Genomic DNA, 23,947 nt, shown 5'->3' with positions numbered 1-23,947 from the left:
GACAGTATTGACCGTATAGAGCTATGGAAAATCATGGGCGAGTACAGCTTTCTCGGAAAGCTCACAAGACTAATAAGAGCAACGATGGACGGTGTGCAAAATAACGTGAAGATTTCGGGCGAACATTGGGTGATGGACTTTAGTGCCCGCTGTTCAACATCGCGCTAGAAGGTGTCATGCGGAGAGCCGGGTTCAATAACCCAGGTACGATTTTCACAAGATCCAGCCAGCAGAACATTTGTAACGGTGGCAGACCTGTACACCCGCCTGAAACGTGAAGCGACAAAAGTCGGCCTGGTGGTGAATGCGTCAAAAACAAAGTATATGCTGATAGGCGGAACCGAGCGCGACAGAGCCCGCCTAGGAATCAGTGTTACGATAGACGGGGATACTTTTGAGGTGGTTGTTGAGTTCGTCTACCTCGGATCCTTGTTAATGGCTGACCACAACTGACAACTGCTTGGTGCAACGTTAGTCGTGAAATACGGAGACGCATCATCAGTGGAAGTTGCGCCTACTATGGGATCCAGAAGATGCTGCGATAGAGAAAGATTCACCCCCGCACCAAATGTACCATGTACAAAACGCTAATAAGACCGGTGGTCCTCTATGGACATGAAGCATGGACCATGTTGGAAGAGGACCTGCAAGCACTTGGAGCGTTCGAACGAAGGGTGCTTAGGGCCATCTTTGGCGGTGTGCAGGAGAATGGTGTGTGGCGGCGTAGAATGAACCACGAGCTCGCTAGGCTCTACCGCGAACCCTGTATCCAGAAGGTTGCGAAAGCCGGAATGGTGCTGGGCAGGGCATGTTGCAAGACTACCGGACAGCAATCCTGCAAAGATGGTGTTCGCGTCGAATTCGGTTGGTACAAGAAGGCGGGGAGCACAACGAACGAGGTGGCTTGATCAGGTCCAACAAGATCTAGAGAGCGTGGGCCAAAATCGAAGTTGGAGAGACACAGCCATGGACCGAGTAAATTGGCGTAACATCGTTAACGAGGTTTTATCAAACTAATTGATGTAACACCAAATTAAAAAAATAATTACAATTTGTATGGAATGGATAATTGCTAAAAATAACTTAACTTTAAAGTCATTTTTTAAACTAGACTTTTGTCACTTACACATTATTTGCATCTGACTCCCTTGGATACCTATTTTTTGTCTTATTAGTGTCAAAACTAGTATGCAATGATATAATTGATGCATCAACATATCATATTTATCAACATGACATATGAAACACTACATATATTAAAATTTTACAATCGGAAAACATTTGATATCATTTCAAATAAATCTTAAGTAAAATCAAAGAGAATCTTGATATTATGAAATATCAACCAAGAATGCTTTAAGACTAATTGCCAATTTATATATTATACGAACACGATTATGATGCCAAATAATTTTTATGCTTTAAGACATTTGACCTATGCCAAAGTAGAGCTTGCTGAGTTATTATTTGATATTTTCTTGGATGCAGATAATACTTGTACGAAAAAAAACAGTATCGACTTATTACACCAGGTACAAAAAAAAAAGAAAATTTACATAGTCTTCAGTCAAAGATAGCACAGATTGATCATAACTTACATTAAAGGGTGTCCACGATGAAATTGCCACACTATGAAATTGCTCTAACTTTTTAACCGTTGGGTAGAATTTAATGAAAATTTAGGTGGATTTAGTTCATAGTGCATTATTTACATCCTGCGAGTTTTAAAGTCATGCGATCGAAACTTGCGGAAATGGAGTCGAAAGAACAGCTCGTGCGTGATAAAATCTTGCGCATTCATCACGAGAACAAGGATCTCTCGCATCGTTCCATCGCTAAAACGTTGGATATCGCGAATTCCACGGTGTCGCGAGTGATTAAGCGGTTCGAGGAACGATTGACCACCGATCGGAAGCCCAGAAGTGAAGGAAAAAGTACTCCGTACAACACCAAAAATCACAACCGCGTAGTTGGGGCCTTCAACCGAAACCCGAACGCCTCCGTTCGGGATGTGGCTAAGAAGAGAAGCAGAACAAGTCCGCCAAAACCCGTACCAGGAAGTTGTACCTCAACATGCTGACGAAAGTTGAATGCTGCATCATGGATGACGAAACATATGTGAAGGCCGACTTCAAACAGATCCCCGGCAACCTGTTTTTCACGGCCAAGGATAAGTTCCGCACTCAGAAGATGTCCAAATTTGCGAAGAAATTCCTGGTTTGGCAAGCCATCTGCACGTGCGGGAAGCGGAGTGCACCTTTCGTGAACCAGGACACGATGAACGGACAGGTGTACATGAAAGAGTGCCTCCAGAAGCGGCTGTTTCCTCTCCTAAAGGCCCACAACGTCCCAACAATCTTCTGGCCGGATTTGGCCTCAGGCCACTACTCCAAAGACGTGCTGAAGTGGTATGCGGACAATAAGGTCAATTTCATGCCGAAAATGTTCAACCCTCCCAACACTCCGGAGCTCCGCCCCATCGAAAAGTACTGGACGATTATGAAGCAGCACCTTCTTAAACGACCTAAGGTAGTGAAGACAGTCGAGGAACTGAAGAAAGTATGGGTTTACATGCAAAAAACGGTTGATTCACAGGTTGTGCAGAAGCTTATGGCCGGGGTTAAGGCCAAGGTGCGGGCATTTGCGTAATGGACTGTAAATAAAATACGAGTAAAATGGTAAAATGAAGTTTAATAGTTATTTTTAAATCCCTGAAAATGTGATGGCAATCGGATGAAAACTCGAATTTTGCGAATCAATTTTGTGTGTGGCAATTTCATCGTGGACACCCTTTAGACAACGGACGCACGTAACAACCAGTGAACCAGTGAAGAAATATTCGTTTGATGAACAGTTTCCTACAACTGAGGGAATCGAACCCACGCTCCGTAGTACAATACGCCTAAAAGCCGCTTACCGCACGGCTACGAAGCCCACAAATGAGAGTTATGATGAATTTTATCCAACAACTTTTGCAATTATTTATGTTGAGGTACTCAAAGTTGGAACTGCTCAAACGCATTACCCTTAAAATTAAAATTAAATAAAATCTTATCAAATTAAATACTGGGAAGACTTATTAGTCCACCTTCCTCTAGTTCCACAATTCCAATCTCAAAGTTGCCAACATATTATAGCCGGTTTTGATTTGTGCTCTGACTGAAAGTCATCGTCTGTCATCTATGATGCAAGACATCAACTTATTTTATGTGCCACCGGAGAAGTGCTGGAAATGAATTTGTTAGCATCTCCTCGAATCAGACAGACACGAATGATAAGAGTTGAATTCTTCGATTAATTACGTGACGTTTGTTGGGCATTCCTTATCTTATTGTGAACTGTATTCGTTTATATATAATTCATTATTGCTCGTCATAAAACTTGAGGCGTAGTTACTCTTTATGTGAAGGAGTAAGCACAATAAGATAACTTGGCCACCTAGCTAGAAGAAATAGCACAGACCGCTGCTTTTAAAATTAACCTTCCTAATGCATTAAGAAAAAGTTACACATTATGCATTAAGGGTCAAAAATGACCCATGACTTTAAAACGCTCTCAAAAATCCATTTTTGAACCGATTTTCGTTATTTTAGCTTTGTATGAAAGATATGGAACTCTAGAATGGAACCCTGGAAATTGTTTGTCAGTATGGCCATTCTGGGCATAAGGGCACAAGGGAACCTGGAACCTGTTTCAAAAGGAACTAGCGTATATTTTATTCAGCAGTTCATACACATGTATATAACGACGGTTCAAATTTCGTGGTTTTTCATTCCGATTTACAAGAGCACCAAGAGGACCAACATTTAGATTTGGCCAGTATTTCGGAGTATTCCGGAACCGGTTCCGCTAGGGTGTGATGTGGACATTTTCAGACTATCATATAGTTCCATCATGCGACGGCTCAAAATACATGATTTTTCATCCAGATGTAAATGGACACCATGCCATATACCTGGTGTTACGCACCTAGTGGAACAGAGCCTGCTTCTCAGCATTTATAAACGGAGAGGTTTGCCATCTGACTATTTTTGCCAATGTATATCGCTTGGCAAACATGATGATATTGTATACCTGGGAAGTCGAAAAAATTTCCAACCCGAAAGGATCCTCGACCGTTGGGAATCAAACCCATGCCCATTAGTTTTATCTTACTGAAAAGCTACGCGTTTACCGCTGAGGCTATATGGGTCTCTTAAACATAAAGTTATCATACTTGAATTTTATTTCCGTTATTACCAAATTAGTAAAAAATGTAATATAAGGAATCGAAATCATTCGACATAATTCTAACTTATAACTATTATAACTTTTGACATCAATCGCAATTTTGAGACCTGCTCAAATAAGGCACCAGACATCCTTTTAGGAAAACCTTCAGATATTACTTCAAGAATCACTCTCTAAATATCTCCAGAGGTTCTTCCAGAGAATTCTCCAGGAATTATTTCGAAAATTCCTTCACGAATAATTTCTACCGCAATTCTTACAGCAATTTCTTCACTAGGGCTTTTGCCAGAGATTGCTCCAGGAAGAACTATTGTTTCCCATGATACATTTTAGACCAGTTTTGATAGGGCTCTTGATAGGCTAAATATCTTAGCAATTCCTCCTGGAGTTTCTCCAGGGATTCGATAAGCAATTCATCCTAGGATTCCTGCAAACAATATTTACAGGCATTTAATTTGGTTACCGGCATACCAGTCTATTTTACTTGAAGTAAGAGGGAGCATGGAGAAGAAAGCAATGAATACTAGATGGATAGGTACGATAGGCGAGAGAAATTGGATTAGATATTGGAGAGGGCATAGGGGAACTGGGAGTAAAATGAACACCCTAAGCAATTTTCATGTTTTCTTGCTTATGAAGCTGTCACATTATTTTTAAATAGCTTAGAATTGAAGAAAGATGTTTATGCAACGTAACAAGTTCAAATATTGTGATCAAAATAGAATTTTATCAACATTATTATAATTTTGAAAATTTCTTTACACAGAGTCAATGTTCCAAACATGTGTGTAAAATGAACATGTTGGGGGTAAAATGAACATACAATGGGGGTAATATGAACATGTAATGGGGGTAAAATGAACATGTAGTGGGGGTAAAATGAACATGCAGTGGGGGTAAAATGAACACCATTCAAATTGAACGGGTTGCGGTATGTTTCTCGGCATCTGGTACATGATCAATGCATATCTCACAGACATTCCGGAATCGATGGAACGTTTAGCTGCGACCATTTGGATGGCGGTCCATGTCTGTCTTTGTATTTTCTCCGGAAAACTCTCGGCATCTGAAATAAAATCCGGTAGTATTCGCCCTGCCATGGTGTTCATATTACCCCCATCTCGAGTGGTTCATTTTACCCCCAAAGAATCAACTTATTCAAATCATTTGTTCTAAGAAATTAGAAGATAAAAGTAATTTAAATTTCCGTCTACTTATCATAAATACCTTAAAGATATGATGTGCTGCGCGATTCAAAAGATTATCGATGATTTTAGTCATAAAAACCTTGAATTCCGCGAGTGAAAACTTACATCATATGAGAAAACGGAGAGGCGTACTTTGTTTTTGTTTACTTTTAGATTTAAAGCATAATTACCGTAAAACACAAACGTGTTCATTTTATCCCCCCCCTTCATTTTACCCACAGTTCCCCTACCATATAGAACAGTATTACTCGAAACGTCCTTCTTTTTGGCTAACGTCCCCTATGGGAACGGCTTGGCGTGTTGTTCGAATAACACTACCAAGACAGCCAAGACATTTACAGGGATTCCTTTAGAGATTTCGCAAGGAGTTTTTGCAAGAATGTCTCTAGTGATTACTAAAGTAATTTTTTTCCTGGGATTCTTCCAGGAGTTTCTCTCAGAAATCCTCCAAGATCTGTTCCAGGAATTCTTTCAGGAAAGCTGCGTAATTTCTCCAGATAATGTTTAAGCGATTTTTTCTGGTATTCTTTCAGAGATTCCTCTAGAAAATCAAGGCAACATTTTTTTTATGAAGGGATTGTTCGAGTATGTTAATATTCATATTTTCAAGGTTTCCCCCAGGAATTTCTCTAAGAGTTACACTAGGACATTTTGTTTCAATGGTTACTCAAGATATTTATCTAGTGATTTCTTCAGAATTTTCTCTGATGATTCCTCCACGGAAACATACAAAGATATCTCCAAGTAGTCCTCTCAAGATGCTTCAAGGAATTATTCCGAAAATTTCTTCTTGGATTCCTCCCTGGATTACTCCAGGGATTCTACCAGGAATTTTTACAGGTGTTTCTCAAATTACAAATTCCTATAGAATTTTTTGGAGGAATTCTCCCAGAGATATCATAAGAAAAATCGCGACATGAATTATTTTAATAATTTCTCCAGACTAACTGGGACTCGTTCTGAATCACCAACAGGGAGTCCTCTAAGAGTTCTTCTTGAAATTCCTTCAGTGATTCTCCTATGAATTTCTGCAGGAATTTAGTCATACATTATGCTAAGAACTACTTCAGGGATTATTTTACGAATATCTCTACAAATATTCCTCCAGTAAAAGCTCTACATTGATTTTTTTGGTAAATCTCTTCATGTAATCCTCCAAAGATTTCTTTTGAGATTTCTTGAAGAATTATTCCAGGAATTTCTCCAGAAGAGTCAAAACAAAGGCTACAGGGGTTTTTTCCAGGGATTTCTCTACAAATTCTACCAGCATTTGTCGTGGGACACCTCCAAGGATTCTCCAAAAATCCTCCAGAAGCCCTTTAGAAATTCCTACAGGAGTATCTCCAGAGGCTCATCCAATGATTTTTTCTAGTAAAATCTCTACAGCGATTCCTGCAGGGATTTCTTCAGCTTTTTCATCAGGAATATCACACAGGATTGCTTGAAAAAAATTCTTAATGATTTCCTCTAGAAATTGTCCAAGGATGGGCTGGTAGACAATCAACTGCACATTTTAATGAAATATGCTTTTCGTCTACGGAGTCTTTATTATAAAAAAAAGCCGCTTAAAAAATAAAAAGCGGAGCCAAAAAGCATATTTTATGTTCCAGAGATTTTTTCATGCATTCCTCTAGAGAATTCTTCTAAGAATCCTTCGATTGGCTCTTGCAAGAATTACTTCAGACATTTTTCCAGGAATTCAACCGGGGATTCTTCAAGGGATTACTCTATTTTTTTCTAGAATTACAACGCTTTTATCCGCATCGACCAAGGAGTGCGGGTTCGATTCCCGCTTCAGTTAGGAAAACTTTTCGTCAGGAACGTGTTTCGATTGTGAATTTTTTTTTTCAGGTTTCTCCAGGGATTGCTCTAGGAATCTTTTCAGAACCTCATCTAAGATTTTTTCTTTCAAACATCTTCTTGAAAAAAAGAGTTCCTAGAGGAATCTTTAAAAAAATTGCAGATGAAATTCAGGATGAATTATTATTCATTTTGATGAAATCTTCGGAGGAATTCATGGGTAAATTTATGTATGAATTTATAGAGGATTCTCGAAGAATTGCCCGGAGGAGCTTTTGGAGGCCCAGAACGAGTCTCTAAAGAAATTTGAAGGGGAATTCCTGGAAGATTACCTGAAAAAATCCTTTGAAGAATTCATGTAGCGATTTCCTGGATGCATGCCTGAGGGAATTCCTAAAGTAAACTTTTGAGGAATCCCTATAGGAATTCAAGAAGTTATTTATTGTAGAATCCTTAGATTAATTTCTCTAGGAGAATTTCGGGAGCGATCCCGGAGGAAGTCTCAGGAATAATTCGTAGAAAAATCTCGAGAAGACTACCCGAGAATATTCTGGACAAACAAATGGAGAAATATCTGGAGTAATGCTTCAAGAAATCGTTGTATTGTAACTTGGAGGAAGCCTTAAAGACATCACTGCATAAATCCTTGTAGCAATATTCCTGGAGGAATGCTAAGAAGAGTAGAAGGAACAAGATTATAACAGTTTTGTTCTTATATGATTTTATTATAAGACCAGTTGTTATAAAACATATACCGTTAGTAGTTGGAATAACAAATTTAACGTAAAATAAATATAGAATATAACAAATCCTATTAAAATTATACCAATATGATTACAATACGTGTTACAGACATGTCACAACAAAACAAACATTATTGCAAATTTTGTTATTGTTCATAACTTTAGATATTATTTAATACCATTTTACACATGCAATATAAGAAATATAACAAATGTCATGTAATTAATCTGATACAAAAAAATGTGACAAGTTAAGAACAAAGCCATCTTGACAAAGTTATATGAACTTCTGTTAATTTAACAGCTTTTGTTACAATATGTCATAATCTTGTTATGTGATTCAAGACGGGTGTCTGAGAAGCCTGAGTGGCCCAGAAGTAATAGCTGAAAAAGTTCCCTGAGGAATCGTTCGAGAAATTCCTTGAGAAATTGTAGTTGAAATTTTACTGGAGGAATCTATGGAGGAATCACTGGAGACATTCCCGCAGTAAGCCTTGGCGAAATCCCTGTACAAATATCCCTGCAGAAATTCCTGGAATAATCCTTGGAAAAATCCTGGCAATATTCCTGATGGAATTGCTGGTATTTCTGGAGTTCTATCGGAAACGGTCTGGTAGCGAACAAAATTTTGTTTCTTGGAGAAATCTCAGGGTAACCGCTTGTGGCTCCTGCACATAAGGCTGCAGCACGTGCACAGAATGCAATTAGTGGATTACAACAAAATTGTATCACAATTATATCAAGATTTGTTACAAATATCAAATTTTATTTCATTTTTGTTCATGCACGTTAAGTTGTAACAATGTCCTTACATAATTAAAACAAAATCAGTTATAATAACAAAGGCTATTTTAAATTTGTTCAAATTTATAACATAATTATAAAACAAATCGTGATAAAAAAAATCTGAGGGAAGTTACATATACATGTGTGCTTTTATTCATGTAAAAACATAACAAATTTTGTTATAATTAAGTTATGAATAATGACAAACTGAGTTATATTTTTGTTTGATTTGAAACATAATAAGTTACATTTTTGTTTAAATTACATTATATTTTGTTTCAATTTTGTTTAGTATAGAGGAAATTGTATTGTATTTTTTGTTATTTTATCTACTACCGACCATTGGATTACAACAATATTGTAGCACGAATATATAAAGATTTATTACAAATATCAAATTTTGTTTCATTTTTGCTAGAAGTACTTTGAATTCGTGGAAGAAATTAAATTATAATTGAAACAAAACGAGTTATATTAACAAAAGCTGCTTCAAATTTGTTACTGGATAGAACATGATTATAACACATTTTTCATAAAATTTGTGAAAGCAATTGCTTATAACAAATTTTGCTATAATTCAGTAATGGAAAATAACAAAATGAGTTATATTTGTGTTGATTAGAAATATTATGAGTTACACTTTTGTTTGAATTATAACATAATTTGTTTCAGTTTAGTTTAGTTTAGAGTAAATTGTGTTATAATTTTTATTATTTTAACTACTAATCATTAAAAATTATAACATACTATTTTAGAAAAAACGCGCTAACGGAATAACAAAATCTGTTTCAACTCTGTTGTAATCCACTGGTCAGGTTACTCTAGCTTATACTGTATACCTCCCTTGTTCTCTGATCCGTTCAAAATTCAGTTATGCTGAGTTGACTGTATAATCATTTTTTTCTCATTTGGCCGTAACGGAAATGATATTCTAATATAATATTTTTATGTTTGGGAAGCCCAGCGGTAAACACACAGCTTCTCAGCTAGACCAAACTAAGGGGCATGGGTTCGATTCCCACCGGACGAGGATCTTTCCGGGTTGGAAATTTTTTTGACTTCCCAGGTATACAATATCATCGTGCTTGCCAAGCGATATACATAGGCAAAAAAAGTCAGATGGCAAACCTCTCCGTTAATAAATGCTGAGAAGCAGGCTCTGTTCCACTAGTTACGTAACTCCAGGTATATGGCATGGTGTCCATTTACATCTGGATGAAAAATCATGTATTTTGAGCCGTCGCATGATGGTACTATATGATGGTCTGAAAATGTCCACATCACACCCTAGCGGAACCGGTTCCGGAATACTCCGAAATACTGGCCAAATCTAAATGTTGGTCCTCTTGGTGCTCTTGTAAATCGGAATGAAAAACCATGAAATTTGAACCGTCGTTATATACATGTGTATGAACTGCTGAATATGATATACGCTAGTTCCTTCTGAAACAGGTTCCAGGTTCCCTTTTGCCCTTGTGCCCAGAATGGCCATACTGACAAACAATTTCCAGGATTCTATTCTAGAGTTCCATATCTTTCATATAAAGCTAAAAGAACGAAAATCGGTTAAAGAATGGATTTTTGAGAGCGTTTTAAAGCCATGGGTCATTTTTGACCCTTAATGCATAATGTGTCACTTTTTTTGTAGCGCCGCTCCTAGAGGTCGTTGAAAGCTTCTTTTAGCACGAAAATGTTCGTTTTCAAAAGTTAGGAAAAGTCAGAAAATTTCAGATTTATATCTCTTTTCTCTACAAAGTTACAGCTTATTTACCGTACCGATTGGCCAAAAATGACCCCAATGCACAAGGAAGGTTAAAATACAAAAGAAAACGAGATAAAATGAAGACCATATACTAACGATATGTGCGAATGACGGCTGGTTTCAACTAGAAATGCTCCTTTCCAGAATTCGCCGTTTTGTAGAGCTGGTTAGATGATGATTTTGTTATATTATTCACATAAACTTACCGAAGCACCAGGCACTATATCTCCAAATCCAATGCTGCTTAACGAAATGAAGCAAAAATAGCTCCCATCCAGGATGTCCCAGTTTTCCCAGTCAGCAAATAGTCGAGCACCAAAAAATATATATCTTGAAGAAAAAAAAATCACGCATTAGAAGAAGAAAAATAATACCTTTTGAAGGAACGTTCATTTGAATTTCAACAGCTAGGCTGACGAAAGCTCAGCGCAATGAGGGATCCTTCAGGAAAAAGCACTTCAATTACTCACCCGATCATTATCATTATACAAATTGTAATTGGAACGGTAACGGTGTTCGTCTCGGCAGTGATTTCTTCCTCGATTTCGTCCTCGACGTTGGAAGTGGTGATGGTGGCAGTATCGAACCCGTTATCACCCAGCTCCGACTGATGGGCGAAGGGCAACGTTCGAGACATGAGTTGTGGAAAGAAATAAAAAAGGAGAAAAAAGGAGTGAATTTCGTTGAAAAATACCTCCGAAAATAAAAATTTATTGTCGCACTTTGTTTCATTTCGCCACGGAGCCAAAGCGCGTGTGAATGGAACATTTGCTTTCCGGTGCATTATGGTTCATCATTCAATAGCAGAGGACAAAAGAAGTTCAGTCTGTGGAGCAACCAACATATAAAGCAGAAATCGTGAATAAATTCTAGTTAGCAAGTGCAGATTTTTATAAACATTACTTTGATTTTAGGCAACAAACTGGTTGACAAAATTAAAAAAAAACCGATGACGTACATTTTTCTCTTATAAATAAGTTGTTCTCTTCAGTATATTCTCTGGATTTCTCGATGGTTTATGATCAGGAGTTAGTAAGGCCAGAAGCAATTTTTTTAGAACCTTTGTCCAAATTAACCTGGTATCTTCATAAAAGCTGTAAAAAAAACGATTTTGAACTAAACTTAGTTCATAACTGTATTACATTACAAGAAATAATAAATAAAGCCCATTGAAAGTATGTTTTTTCAACATAATTACAACATTTCTTCCAGGTTTAGAATGTTCTACGAACTATAAGATATAACTTATAACGGCGCCTTGCTAAGATTTGAGCCCAATAAGCAGTTGCAGTTTATATAGTAGGCATACAGGGGATAGGCAAAATGATAGAGATAGGCAATTTTTTTCCGAGTTTGAGTTTGATCATAATTTTATGAAAAATGGATGAAATTGGATGCAACCGGAAGCAGTCGACGACAAATTTGGTGTAGTGCCAGGAACTTACATGGCCATGCATATTGGCCACCGGACACTGTAGATGTTCCGGATTTTCCGAGGTCCCGTCCAAATGGCATTTTTTAGGTCACTAGTATTTTTGTGTGGTGTGAAGTTGTACAGATGTTAACAATTTTCCTAGAAACTAGAACTTAAAGGAAAATGAATGCTGCCGGACGCATTAAGATTCGTTGAAAATCTTCATAAATATGATTATTTCCGTAAAACAGGTTTCGGAGAATATTGTCAACCATGTTTGTATAGGGAGTGGGCCATTTCGCATAAAGACGTTTCGCATACGGACGTTTGGCATAATCAGAATTATATGCCTTCTTTAAAATGCTACATGTTCTTGCATGAAAGTGCTTTATGACAAACGTCCATTATGCCAAACGTCCGTATGCGAAACGTCCTTATGCGAAACGTCTTTATGCGAAATGGGTCACCCCCGTTTGTATATTATCCGGCGCTATCAAAATAAGCATTAAATTTCAAGAAGATGCTTCTGGTAGCTTATTCAGAACCATTAGACGTATTGACCACTCTATAGTAGGTTCCAGGTGCTTTGGGGGAAGTGGCCAATTAGGAACATATTTGGAACAATCGAAATATGAGCATCAAACTTCAACATTTTTAAAGGTGATGCTTTCCGAAGCATTTTCAGCACTACCGGCTGCCATGACCACTCTAGGCTAGATTCCAGGTGCCCCGTGGGATGTCGTCAATTCAAAACATGTCAGAAATTACATCAATATGGGTATCGAATATCAAGATTTTGATAGGTGATTCTCCCGAAAGCACTTTCAATACCACCGGCTGCCACTTCCCCCAGGGTACTTGGAACCTACTATACAGAGGTCAAAGAAATTAGTTGCTCTGTAAATGCTTTCTTGATGCTCCATACCCATTTTGATGTGTTTCCGGACATGTTTTAAATTGACCATATCCCACGGGGCACCTGGAACCTAACCTAGAGTGATCATGGCAGCCGGTAGTGTTGAAAATGCTTCGGGAAGCATCACCTTTAAAAGTTTTGAAGTTTGATGCTCATATTGATATGGTTCCAGGTATGTTCCTAATTGGTTACTTCCCTCAGTGCACCGGGAACCTACTATAAAGTGATCAAAGCATCTAAAGGTTCTGAATATGCTCCTTAAGCATTAAGTATTGCAAATTATCTGGTATGGAATACCTTAATTTGGTATTCAGTAGCACTTTTCTTCTGCTCGGGTAGAGAGTAGTACACCAATCACAACGAACTTGTGATAGGGATGATCAGAGGCGCGTCCACATTTGAAAGCGTGGGTAGGAAAAACGTTGGCAAATAATTTGTGCACAGTGAAGCTAAGAAAACTTGTAATCCTGGACTGAAATTTGAAAGTTACTATATTTAAGAGGCTGAAACGCAAGTGACGTAAGTGAAATTCCGTTCAGTTTTGAGTTGAGCTGAGTTTAGCAAACTCTACTGTTTCCAAGCGTTCTAACGATACTTGCAAGTACTCAACAGAAAAAAATACCATAATTCTTAGAAGACTGGCTTATTGTACTGACTCCCATACAATTTGTGTAGATTGAAAAAAAGGCTAAAAAGACTTCAAAATAGATTTGTTTAAAACTAGTTTTTTTGTCATTAACACCTTTATGTATAACCTCTCATTTCCTGCCAATCTTTACCACAAGACTAAAAAAGCTTTTCGTCTTTAGTAAGCTGGTAGCGACTGAGTGCCTTAAAAATAGGAAATTTAAGACGTCTTGCCAGAAAAAAAAACTAAACCAAAATGAGGCCGAAAAGAGACCAAATAGGAACCAAGAAAACAAAGCTCAACCTAATAGGAGCCAGGAGATACGAGTTTGATTCTTCATAGGATCAGAGCAGACTTTCATCTAACATCTAAGACCTTTTCCCTCGCGATATTACGTCAAGTATTACTGTTGTGTTGTTTCTTGTTTTCTCTTTCATCAGAAATTGATTCATATACCAATTTCCCAAGGAATTTTTCCACCAACTATCCTAGGGGATTTTTCCAAGAATTTTGTTCAGGATAACTCAAGAATACAACCTGAAGTTTTCCAAGGAGAATCATAGAAATCAAATTTCTCCAAAGACGATCATCATCTTATTTTTTTTTTTTCAATAAATCCTTGAGAAGTTTTTCAAGAAAGTCGTGATTCCAAGATTTTATCGAATGATTGATCCATCGATTTCCCTGGAACATCCTCCAAGATGCCCGGTCAAAACATCTTCTAATTTGATCAAAAACTTCTCCAGAAACTTCTCAGGTTTTCTATTTAATTGTCTGTCAAGATTTATCTAAGATTTCAAATATGATTTTTTTTAAGATACCTTCAGCAAATGCTCCAGAGATTTCTTCTAAGATTTCCACAAAACTTCCTCCAGTAATTCTTTGAAATTTTTTCGAGCAAGTCTTGGAAGCTTTTTATCGGAAATTCTTTTGGAAATGCCAAGGAAATTTTGGTGAAAATTCAAAAAGAAAATCATTTGATAAAACTAGTCTCATTTTGAAAAGCTCCCTAAATAAACAAGGATTTCTGAAACAGCACCTGGACTCTTGAGGAAGTTATGTATATAAGATTTGCTAGATAATTTGCTAACATAATCGAAATAAATCATCGAATCTCGGGATAGTATTCCACAGGACTTTTCAAAGAAAACTCTAAAAACATTCGACAGAATCTCTATAGAAATTTGTGTACAAATGATCGGAGAAATGATTGGAAAAACTACTGCAGTATAAACTGGTGACAAAACTTAAAAGTAAATGAAGAGTGAATGGGCATTTTGTTATGACCTTTTTAAGAAATGTTTGGTAAAACTTCAAGAGTAATACTTGGATGATTTATTCGAAAAACCCACAAGAAATTTTGGATTTCCGCGAAGAAGCGTGGATGAATTCTTGAAGGAATACAGATGTAGAAATCTTTGGCAGATCTCCTAGATTGGAGGAATTATGAAGGATTAGTTGAAAATTATCGAAATGAGATTCTAGGACAGTTTTGAAAAAAAAAAAATCAAAGTTATAACTGAGCAAATAACTAGAAGTAGCAGCTTTGGAGTTTTCAAGGATTTCTTGGGGCAAATTCAGGATAAATTCTTCTTAGCAAAAGTTGGTAGACAAATATCTGGAAGAATTTCTGAAAAGATCCCAATAGGAGACCCTGAAAGTATTCAAAATAAAATCATGAGAATTCCAAAAGATTATCAAGTTTATCATATCAACAGAAGATGAATAATATAATTTATTTTTCAAGCTTTCTGCTGATATATTTTTTTTGTAAAATCGTGGGTAGGACAACCCTTTAACTGTCCTACCCAGGTATTTTTGTGCGTAGTACATGTCCTACCTGTCCTACCCACTTCTCACGCCACTGGCGATGATGTTCCGACTGAATCCACGCAAGTACTGCTTTGGAATCGCTCCACAAGAAAGATTTTGCAATTGGAATAGTGTGATGTGCTCTAATTAATTCCAGAAGAGTTCCAAGAACAGCACCTTACCGTGGATCATGGAAAAGCGGACCAAACAAGCACATCACCACTTTCAGGACCTCTCGCTTTGCCAGTTCGTGGTTCTCTTCCAGCACCGCTTGTAGATCAGCACGTAGGGCAAAGTAAATGATCACGTCTTCCGTCGGTATGCACCGCTTTCCGAGAATTTATTCCGTTAGTTCGCCGCGTATTACCAACAGGTCTTTGGAACTTTCTACTAGTCGTTGTTCACTCCTTTGCAGTACTTCAAAAGAATTGGAAAGCCTTTGAGAAGATTATCGCTGACTTTTGCCGTTGCATTCCATACAAATCGAAGCTTGTTGTTTTTTTTTTGGGTTGACAACAATCCCTAGAAGAAGATACCAAATTTGCTTGGTATCACTGGACGCCAATTCTTGTTCTGTAGCTCTACACGCATATCACTTCTGTACGTAATCGCGTATTTGCTGGGCTACCCTCTCTCCTACCCTCAGGTGGACTCTAAATGTGCCTTCGCTCGTTTATCTTCACCGCTTTCAGCCGGTCGTGCTGAGAAGTCGGACCTTGATGATTATTTTTCTAGCAAGGACCGAATCAGCAGTTCGGGTCTGCCGTAAAGAGTGCGTAAAGTTTGAACGACATCTGGAACACTGGAGGGAGTAATAAGCTTACTACGTACGGATTCCAGGCATTTCTTGAGGAGGATAAGATTTATTACATCGGAATATCCGCACGTTATCGTTGACTGCTCGAAGTTCATGATAAAGAGTGATCAGTCCTCCGGACGACCACTAAATTTGGACGTATCTTTAACTAGGATGTCTCGCTGCTAACTCATAGGTGTCCAGTACTGCTGGGACTACGAATGATCCGAGTGCATGCGAATGAGGATGTGATTGGCTGATTTCGTTGCCTGCTGAAGCGATTATCACTGGATAAGGTTGCAGATAGAGCACTGACAGCGACGTGATTGGTATAACGAGTGTTTGAAAAAAGCTTCGTGCCAGCTGAAACCCATGTACGGTAGCTGTTGAAACGGATATCAGTGTAAACTGCGATGAATGGGTTGGAATAGGCGGCGTGTGATGCGTGACAACGTTGGATTGAACTACGCCTATCTGGATCGAGTAACCCAATCAACTTCAGAGGAAAATAACCATCATCGTTTTACATATTTTCAAAACCAGTTTTTTCCTCAAAACCAAAGCAATGTCTATGATAATTTATCATTGCATTACACTTGCTATCTGTAATGCAGTGATAGATTTTCATGAGGATATATTTACATTTGAACGAAAAGACTGGTTTTTCATTTTCGATGATTGCTGATGATTGAATGATGGATTCTTGAGCCTTCATGCAACTTCCTTTCATTTCAACATTATTTCATTCATTTAATAAAATAGCATCTAAACAGATAACACTGAATCGACAATTTCACGCTACGCTCCACGCCATTATTGTATCAATCGGATTCAAAGTGAACACCATCTGTGCAGGGTTGCAGTTTGGCATTCTTGCAACATGCCCTGCCCATCGTATCCTTTCAGCATTGGCCACCTTCTGGATACTGGGTTCGCCGTAAAGTGGGGCGAGCTCGTGGTTCATTATTCGCTGCCACACAACGTTTTCATACACACCACCAAAGATGCTTGCAAATACTCCTCGAGTGTCGTCCACTTTTCATGCTCGAGTACCGGTATTATGAGTATATTGTAATTTGATGTGGTTGTGAATCATTTTTGTCCGCAGCTTTTTGTGGAGGCCATTAGAGGCCTGACTTCCACTGATGATGCGCCTCCGTATTTCACGGCTAACGTTATTGTCAGCCGTCAGCAAGTATCTAAGGTAGATAAACTTGTTCACCACCTCGAATGTTTCCCCCTCTATCGTAACACTGCTACCTAGGCGAGAACTGTCGTGCTCAGTTCCACTTGCTAGCATGTACTTTGTGTTGGACGCATTCTGGTGCAACTTTTTCTCCTTCACGTTTCAGACGGGTGTGCAGATCTGCCACCTTTTCCAATATTTGGCTGACAATGTCCATATCATCCGTGAAGCAAACAAATGGTCTGGATCTCATGAAAATCGTATCCCGGCTGTTAAGCCCCGCTCTCCACATGACACCTTCTACTACGATATTGAACAACTGAAACGAAAGTCCATCACCTTGCCGTAGTCCCCGAAGGAGTTCGAACGAACTGTAATGTTTGCCTGAAATCTTCATACTACTTGACATACCTTCCATCATTGCTCTATCAGTATTGTAAGCTTCGCGGGAAAACTGTTCTCGTTCATGATTCTCCATAGCTCTATGCGATCGTTACTATTGTATGCCACCTTGAAATCTATGAAAAGGTGATGAGTTGGGTCCTGGTACTCACGACATTTTCAGAGGATTTGCCGTGCATTATAGATCAAGTTCGTTGTCGGTAGGCCGTCAAAGAAGTCGGCTTGATAACTTTCCACGAACTCTTTTACCTACTACAGGTCGTAGACGACGGAAGGTGATCTGGGATTATACTTTATAGGCTGCGTTTAGAATGGTGATCGCTCGATAGTTCGCACAATCTGCTTCCTTTCACTGCCCCGATATCTGTTCTGTTTCCCAGATTGTGCCTATCAGCCAGTGCAGACTAATGGTCAGCTTCACCAGGCCATTCTTTATTAGTTGAGGTCCAACTTCCATGCCTACAATTTGTAGATTCCATTGCATTAGCCTCCTTCCATTGATAACGGAAGACAATTTTGGTCAATTTTCAACCCCTCGTCTACACATAGTAAGATTTTTGTTAGAAACATACAAATAATTTGTATGGTGCGTAAGAAATATCGAAGCCCCCTCCCCCCATAAACCCTTACGAAATTAATGGGGCTTATGGACAAAAGGTTGATAGACAAAACGTCGAACTACAGAAGGTCGAAAACGTCTTGCTAGGTAGGAATTTGTTTCTTCTTTGGAAAACAGTTTTCGACCTTTTGTCCAATTTTTTTGTTCTTCGGCCTTTTTTTCTTTCGACCTTTTGCCCATCGACCTTCTGTCCTTTCAACCTTTTGTCAAAGATTTATTAATGGACAGTCCCTTATATCCGTGTATTGCTAGTAAGTTTTGAATCTACTTCTGGTATGGCTCTGATATATTCGAAGCCCCAGATTGAGCAAGAGCTTGAGTATTGCTTCAATTCGTAGTTGCTATTCTGTGATTGAGCAAAACAATGGAAGTTGCACAGAAATTCAATAAATGGGGCTTGGGAATCCACTTTAAATATGCCCAAATCGAGAGCTCAAAATTTAAAAGTCTATAACGGCGGCGGTAACATGCTTGAGATTCAGGGAAAGGGAAGGAATGTTAGTGTTGTCTAACTTACATTGATACTAGAGACCTTCAGAGATACAGAAGTTTGTATCTCCACAGTTATTAATGAAGAGTCAGTTGATGATACGATCCATGATATACGTATGTCATTACGATGAAGAGAAGTGCACTAAGAGTACCAGAAGATTTTATGACGGTGTGAGGCTCACCATCCATAATTTGTCGAGTTTGGAACATAGTAAAATACACGCAGTATTGGTGTAGCAAAGATGATAAGCCTTTTATACTATAGCGATTTTTGTAGTTTGGGCCTTGGTATAAGGTTTTATAGAATATGGGGCTTCGTGCACGGGTAGAAATCAGAATCCAAAAACAAGATTATGACTCAGCGTGTTTTCGTCTTAAGAAAATACAACATGATTTGGACTCATGATATCATGAGTCAGATTGCCGTAACGCAACACACGCGTTAGGTTTTTGTAGCTGATGGCCCGGAATCATGATTCAAATTCCAAAAATGCTGAGTCGCGCATCCGTTTATGATCGACAAAATAAAAAAAAAGTTAAAAACAGCATACATTGAGATTCGAGCCAAGAACCTTCTGATTGTGAGCCACGTACTCTAGCACTCAACCACTTCGTCATCTTGAATTTAGAGTGATCGATACGAATGAGATGAAGCAAAGTGCGCCGCTTAGTGTTTTCACACTGGATGTTACGCTTATGAGGAATCATGATTATGACTCCAGGAACCATGATTTGTGATCCTGATATTATGACCTAACCAATTTATGAATTTCATGATTTGTAAATGATGGTGTGGGGATCAGATTTTTATCCGTGTGACCTAATGACTACCGCTTATGCTTTGTAAGCAGTAGATTATGGGTTCATTCCCGGGTTTAGTCTTTAGGTAGACTATTTTGTTAATGTGTCATGGTTGTGCAATCTATTCTTTCACTTAACTCACTTCACGCTCATCCGTATGTTCTAGCAATTGCTAAAATTAGAAACGGACATTATACCGTGTGAAAAAATCATTTTGATCTGAGGCATCCTTCAAGGTACCTACCCTCAAAATAAAGCATCGGCAGTATTTCACCACATGATTTTTAACTTGACGCAACGTGCTGTTACTTCGCTGATAAGAAAAACGCAAATGATTTCTTTTTTTTTTGCATTTTACTTATAACCGAAAATGACAAACGTTTACAAAATGAACTAGAAATATTACGTTATTTTTCGCATTTTCATGCACAGTGATCTGGTGATTCCATTTCTCACGCCATTGTTACCACTTGCAACATAAATTTAAATGTGTGCATTTTCGCAAGCAACAGTGCACTGTTGAGCAGAGAGTGCAACGAGACGTCTGAATGTTTTTTTGCTCTTCTTTTTGCGGAAGCTGGTTTCGGAAATAACAGCCCGTCCAATAATAGAAGGAGGAGCGGAACGTGCAGAATGAAAAAGCAGTGCAACAATGGGAAATAAGGAAACACTATTCCCATCGACGACGCCTTCGCCTGGATTTCTTGTCATTGATATTCAACGCAGGTCCTTGGTTTGTGCAATTTCTCGGTCTTTGCCACAAAAGCAGTTCGGTGTCTGTGTGGGAGGTGAGAAATAACACACAGTTCGCACCACCATTACAGCTTGATAAATGGTCAGGTGCAGAGAGCAACCTTCCACAAGTCGACCAACGCAATCGATTGTTGATGAATAGGCGGCAATACTGTTTCAAGCAAGTAAGATGAATAGAATTAAAACACGTTCAATCAAAGATGACCAAATTGATTTGGAAGCTCAAAGTTTTCAGTGACAAAGAAACGACTCCATACAATACACCATCAGAAAAATGCCTCCAAGATCTAACACTGCATCTTTTATGACCCTCGCCAGTTAACTGCGGAATTGCATGGGCTTGCATAAGGCGAAGGTCACGTGCTGGCAACATGTACCCCAGTCCTTCACTATCAAGACGAGAAAGAAAACGACGCAGATCTGCTGCAGTGCAAGAGTGTTTTCCCACCATTCGCTAGTAACTAGTGGTTTGCAATTCGGGCAAAAAGGAAAAACAACCAAACCGCATCCAACGACCAAATGGTGTATTGTGTTATCCAAAACGAAACGACCAAGAAACGGATGCAAATTGTTCTTCGGTGAAGTGTCCGGTTTCGGAAACAAAATCTGAATCCTTGTGCAAAATAAATTTAAATTTTCAATTACACAGCAAAAAATTCCTGGCAGTAGTGGTGTTCTAAAACAAACCACCTGTCCTGCCGTGCGTCGTGACCGGGCCATAAGACGAGAGAGGGGTAGATTCAGTGCAGGGAAACAGACAAGACAAACAACAATGTTGACTCTGACAGCATTCTGCATTGGGAACGCAAAAAAAAAAACGATGATTCGGAATATTGCTATGGAATTGGGGTGAGAGAGCAGTCTGGGCTGGATTGAGGTTGTATTTTGCCCTGGGATTGGTTGATGGATAATGAATGGTATTTGAAAGGTGGCGTACCATATGGTACGGTAATGATTTTTTGAACATTATTGCAAACAAAATACCATCCTATGATTTCTACGGAATTATTTAAACTAGTCGACTAATTGGAATCAGTTGATTCTGAACATCTGATACCGAATAATTTCTGGAAATATTCGTTACATGTACGTACAAACCATAATTGATGTTTGCTGGCCATTAGCAAGTACCTCGCGTACCTGAAGGAAAAAAATGGATACTTTGTGTGATTCTTAGCCTAATGCACAGCAATTCCTATTTCTTCTTCCTCACGGTACTGGCCGAGGATTGATCCAAACTTAGGGAGGATCAAGTGACCAATCCCGGTGGGAACTTTGGTCGTATGCTGACAGGGAAGGGAGGGTTTCCCAAGCAGCTCAGTTTGTTTCAACTCACGAATAAAATTATCTCTTGAAACTAATCAGATTTGTCAATTGTTGAAAATATGACTTACAATTGCACTGAATAGCAACGCAAAAAGCGCAAGAGGCGAAGTCTGTTTGCAACATATATAAGTTATAGTGAAATTGATTATTTGTTGTAAAATACTTAAAAGAAAATAATAAACAAAACAAAAATATAATTTTTGTGGAGGAATCGATTGTATCTTTTAATTGTGGAATTGACGGTTACGCAGTCTTGGAATGATTAAAACGAGTTTCAATTTAACCCATATCCGCCCAGCGTCCTAAAAATAGGACAGAAGCCCCGAACGCCCAGCGTCCTATAAATAGGACAGTACTTGTAGTGCAAATATCTTGAAAATAAAGAGGTTTAGGAGAAAACTGTCTTCTGCAAAGTTGATCACAGGACTGCTGACTTCCACTTGGTAACTATTTTAATTCAGAATTCGTTTATATCTCATTCCAGCGAGGAGATACAAAAATGGTGTCTTCGACAAAGTTGAACAACTAGATAATACCTATTCGCCTAGAACCTTATAAATTCGGAAAACACTCCCAAGATGGCGCTAGTGAGTCAAAACTTTATTTGTTTATATCTTAGTTCAGTTATGAGATACAAAATTGGTGTCTTCGATGAAGTTGATCAACTAAATGAGAACTATTCGCCTTAAACCTTTTTTGTACGGAAAACACTCAAAAGATGGCGCTAATGGTCGAACATTGTGATTGTTTATATCTCAGTTCAGTGATGATATACAACGTTGGTGTCTTCGACAAATGTGTTTAACTGAATGAGATCTAGTCACCCGAAAGCTTATTAGTTGGGAAAACACTCACTAGGCGCTAGTGAGCAGAGATTTTATTTGCTTGTATCTCAGTCCAGTTATTAGATACAAAATTGATGTCTTCGACAAAGTTGATCAACTTAATGAGACATATTCGCCTTAAACCTTTTTAGTTCGTAATACACTCTAGCCCAGGCTCTTTGATTCAAGTGAGGAAGCAAAGAGTGCCGCCTATCGTGGTCAGTTGTTCCGAATTTGGGGGATTTAGGTAGGAGATCTTGAACTCCATTAGGGGAATTAAGGTTTCCTTCCAAATCGCAAAGAAAGGAGACTGTCGCGTTTTGCCGGAAACTCTTAAAGATCGAGAACTTCTTCCCAGACATCTTGAAGAGAAGAAGCACCAATTTTTAACTTATGACGACAAAACTGAACGTTTGTTCAAAGTTGTCTTGAAAGGTCTCTCAAGTGACTATAAGTCACCTGAAGAGATCAAAAATGGAATAAATGATTTACTTGGATTTTCCCCAGTCCAAGTAATCATTATGAAAAAGAGAACCCAATCTGGCATTGTTCGGAAAGGGCTTTCTCAAGTATATTATTTAGTTCACTTTAACAAAAATGAACTAAATAATATTAAAGCTTAAGAAAAGCAAAACTTATGTTCGATGTCCGTGTGACATGGGAACATTTCCAGAAACCTGGAGGAAATTACCAGAACCCCACTCAGTGCTGTCGGTGCCAAAAGTGGGGTCATGGTACAAAAAATTGTCGCATGGATGCTAAATGCATGATTTACGGAGGTTCTTCTCACGCTAAGGACGTCTGTCCTGTGAAAGAAGATACCAGAAAGTTTGAATGCGCCAATTGCAAGGGCCCTCATAAAGCTAACTTTTGGGAATGCCCTTCACGCAAAAGGGTCATTGAGGCTCGTGCCAGGCAGATGAAAGATAATATCCGTTACGATAACGGTCGTTTCCGCAATTTTCCTGGTAGAGTATCGAACAATGCTCATTTTTCAGTTAACGATCGCTTGATCATGAATCATACCCATCAGGAAGATCATAATCATGCTCATTCACAAACTAATTTTAATCCGTCGGGTAGCCGTTCGAATCTTTCAATCTCGAATGTATCTACCCACGGTAAATCCTTTGCCGATATCGTAGCAGGAAATTTGAACTCCTCCCCTGTTCAATCCATGGGTACCCATTCTACTTGTTTCAAATCAAATGGAAAAAACCCTACCGCCACAGGTAATTCCGCTTCTTCATCTACCGGAAATTCTAATGGGAAATCACATGACATGTCTGCCTCTGATTTTAATTTTCTAACTGAACAATTGAATCTAATGATTGATGCAATGTTCAAAGCCAGCACTATGACTGAAGCAGTCCAAGTAGGTGTAAAATTTACAAATCAAATTGTTATTGGATTACGTTTTTCTAATGGATCCAAATAATAATTTAAATA

General features: G+C 38.5%; 1 protein-coding gene across 3 annotated transcripts in view; it reads right to left on the bottom strand.

Moving 5' to 3' along the window:
- Window positions 1–23,947, bottom strand: part of LOC5572136 (potassium channel subfamily K member 18) — a 170,134-nt gene that overhangs the window by 37,034 nt on the left and 109,153 nt on the right. For all 3 annotated transcript variants that reach the window (XM_021850625.1, XM_021850626.1, XM_021850627.1), the window contains 2 exons: window positions 11,000–11,136; window positions 10,736–10,859 (listed from right to left, as the gene is read on the bottom strand). In XM_021850625.1, coding sequence (XP_021706317.1) covers window positions 10,736–10,859; window positions 11,000–11,136 — 261 coding nt within the window. The remainder of the gene's footprint in view (window positions 1–10,735; window positions 10,860–10,999; window positions 11,137–23,947) is intronic.

This window comes from Aedes aegypti, chromosome 3 (genome assembly GCF_002204515.2).
Source record: "Aedes aegypti strain LVP_AGWG chromosome 3, AaegL5.0 Primary Assembly, whole genome shotgun sequence".
In the NCBI taxonomy this organism is placed as follows: Eukaryota; Metazoa; Arthropoda; class Insecta; order Diptera; family Culicidae; genus Aedes; species Aedes aegypti.
Note: the sequence above shows the minus strand (reverse complement) of the source record. Positions and strands in the feature narration are given on the sequence as shown.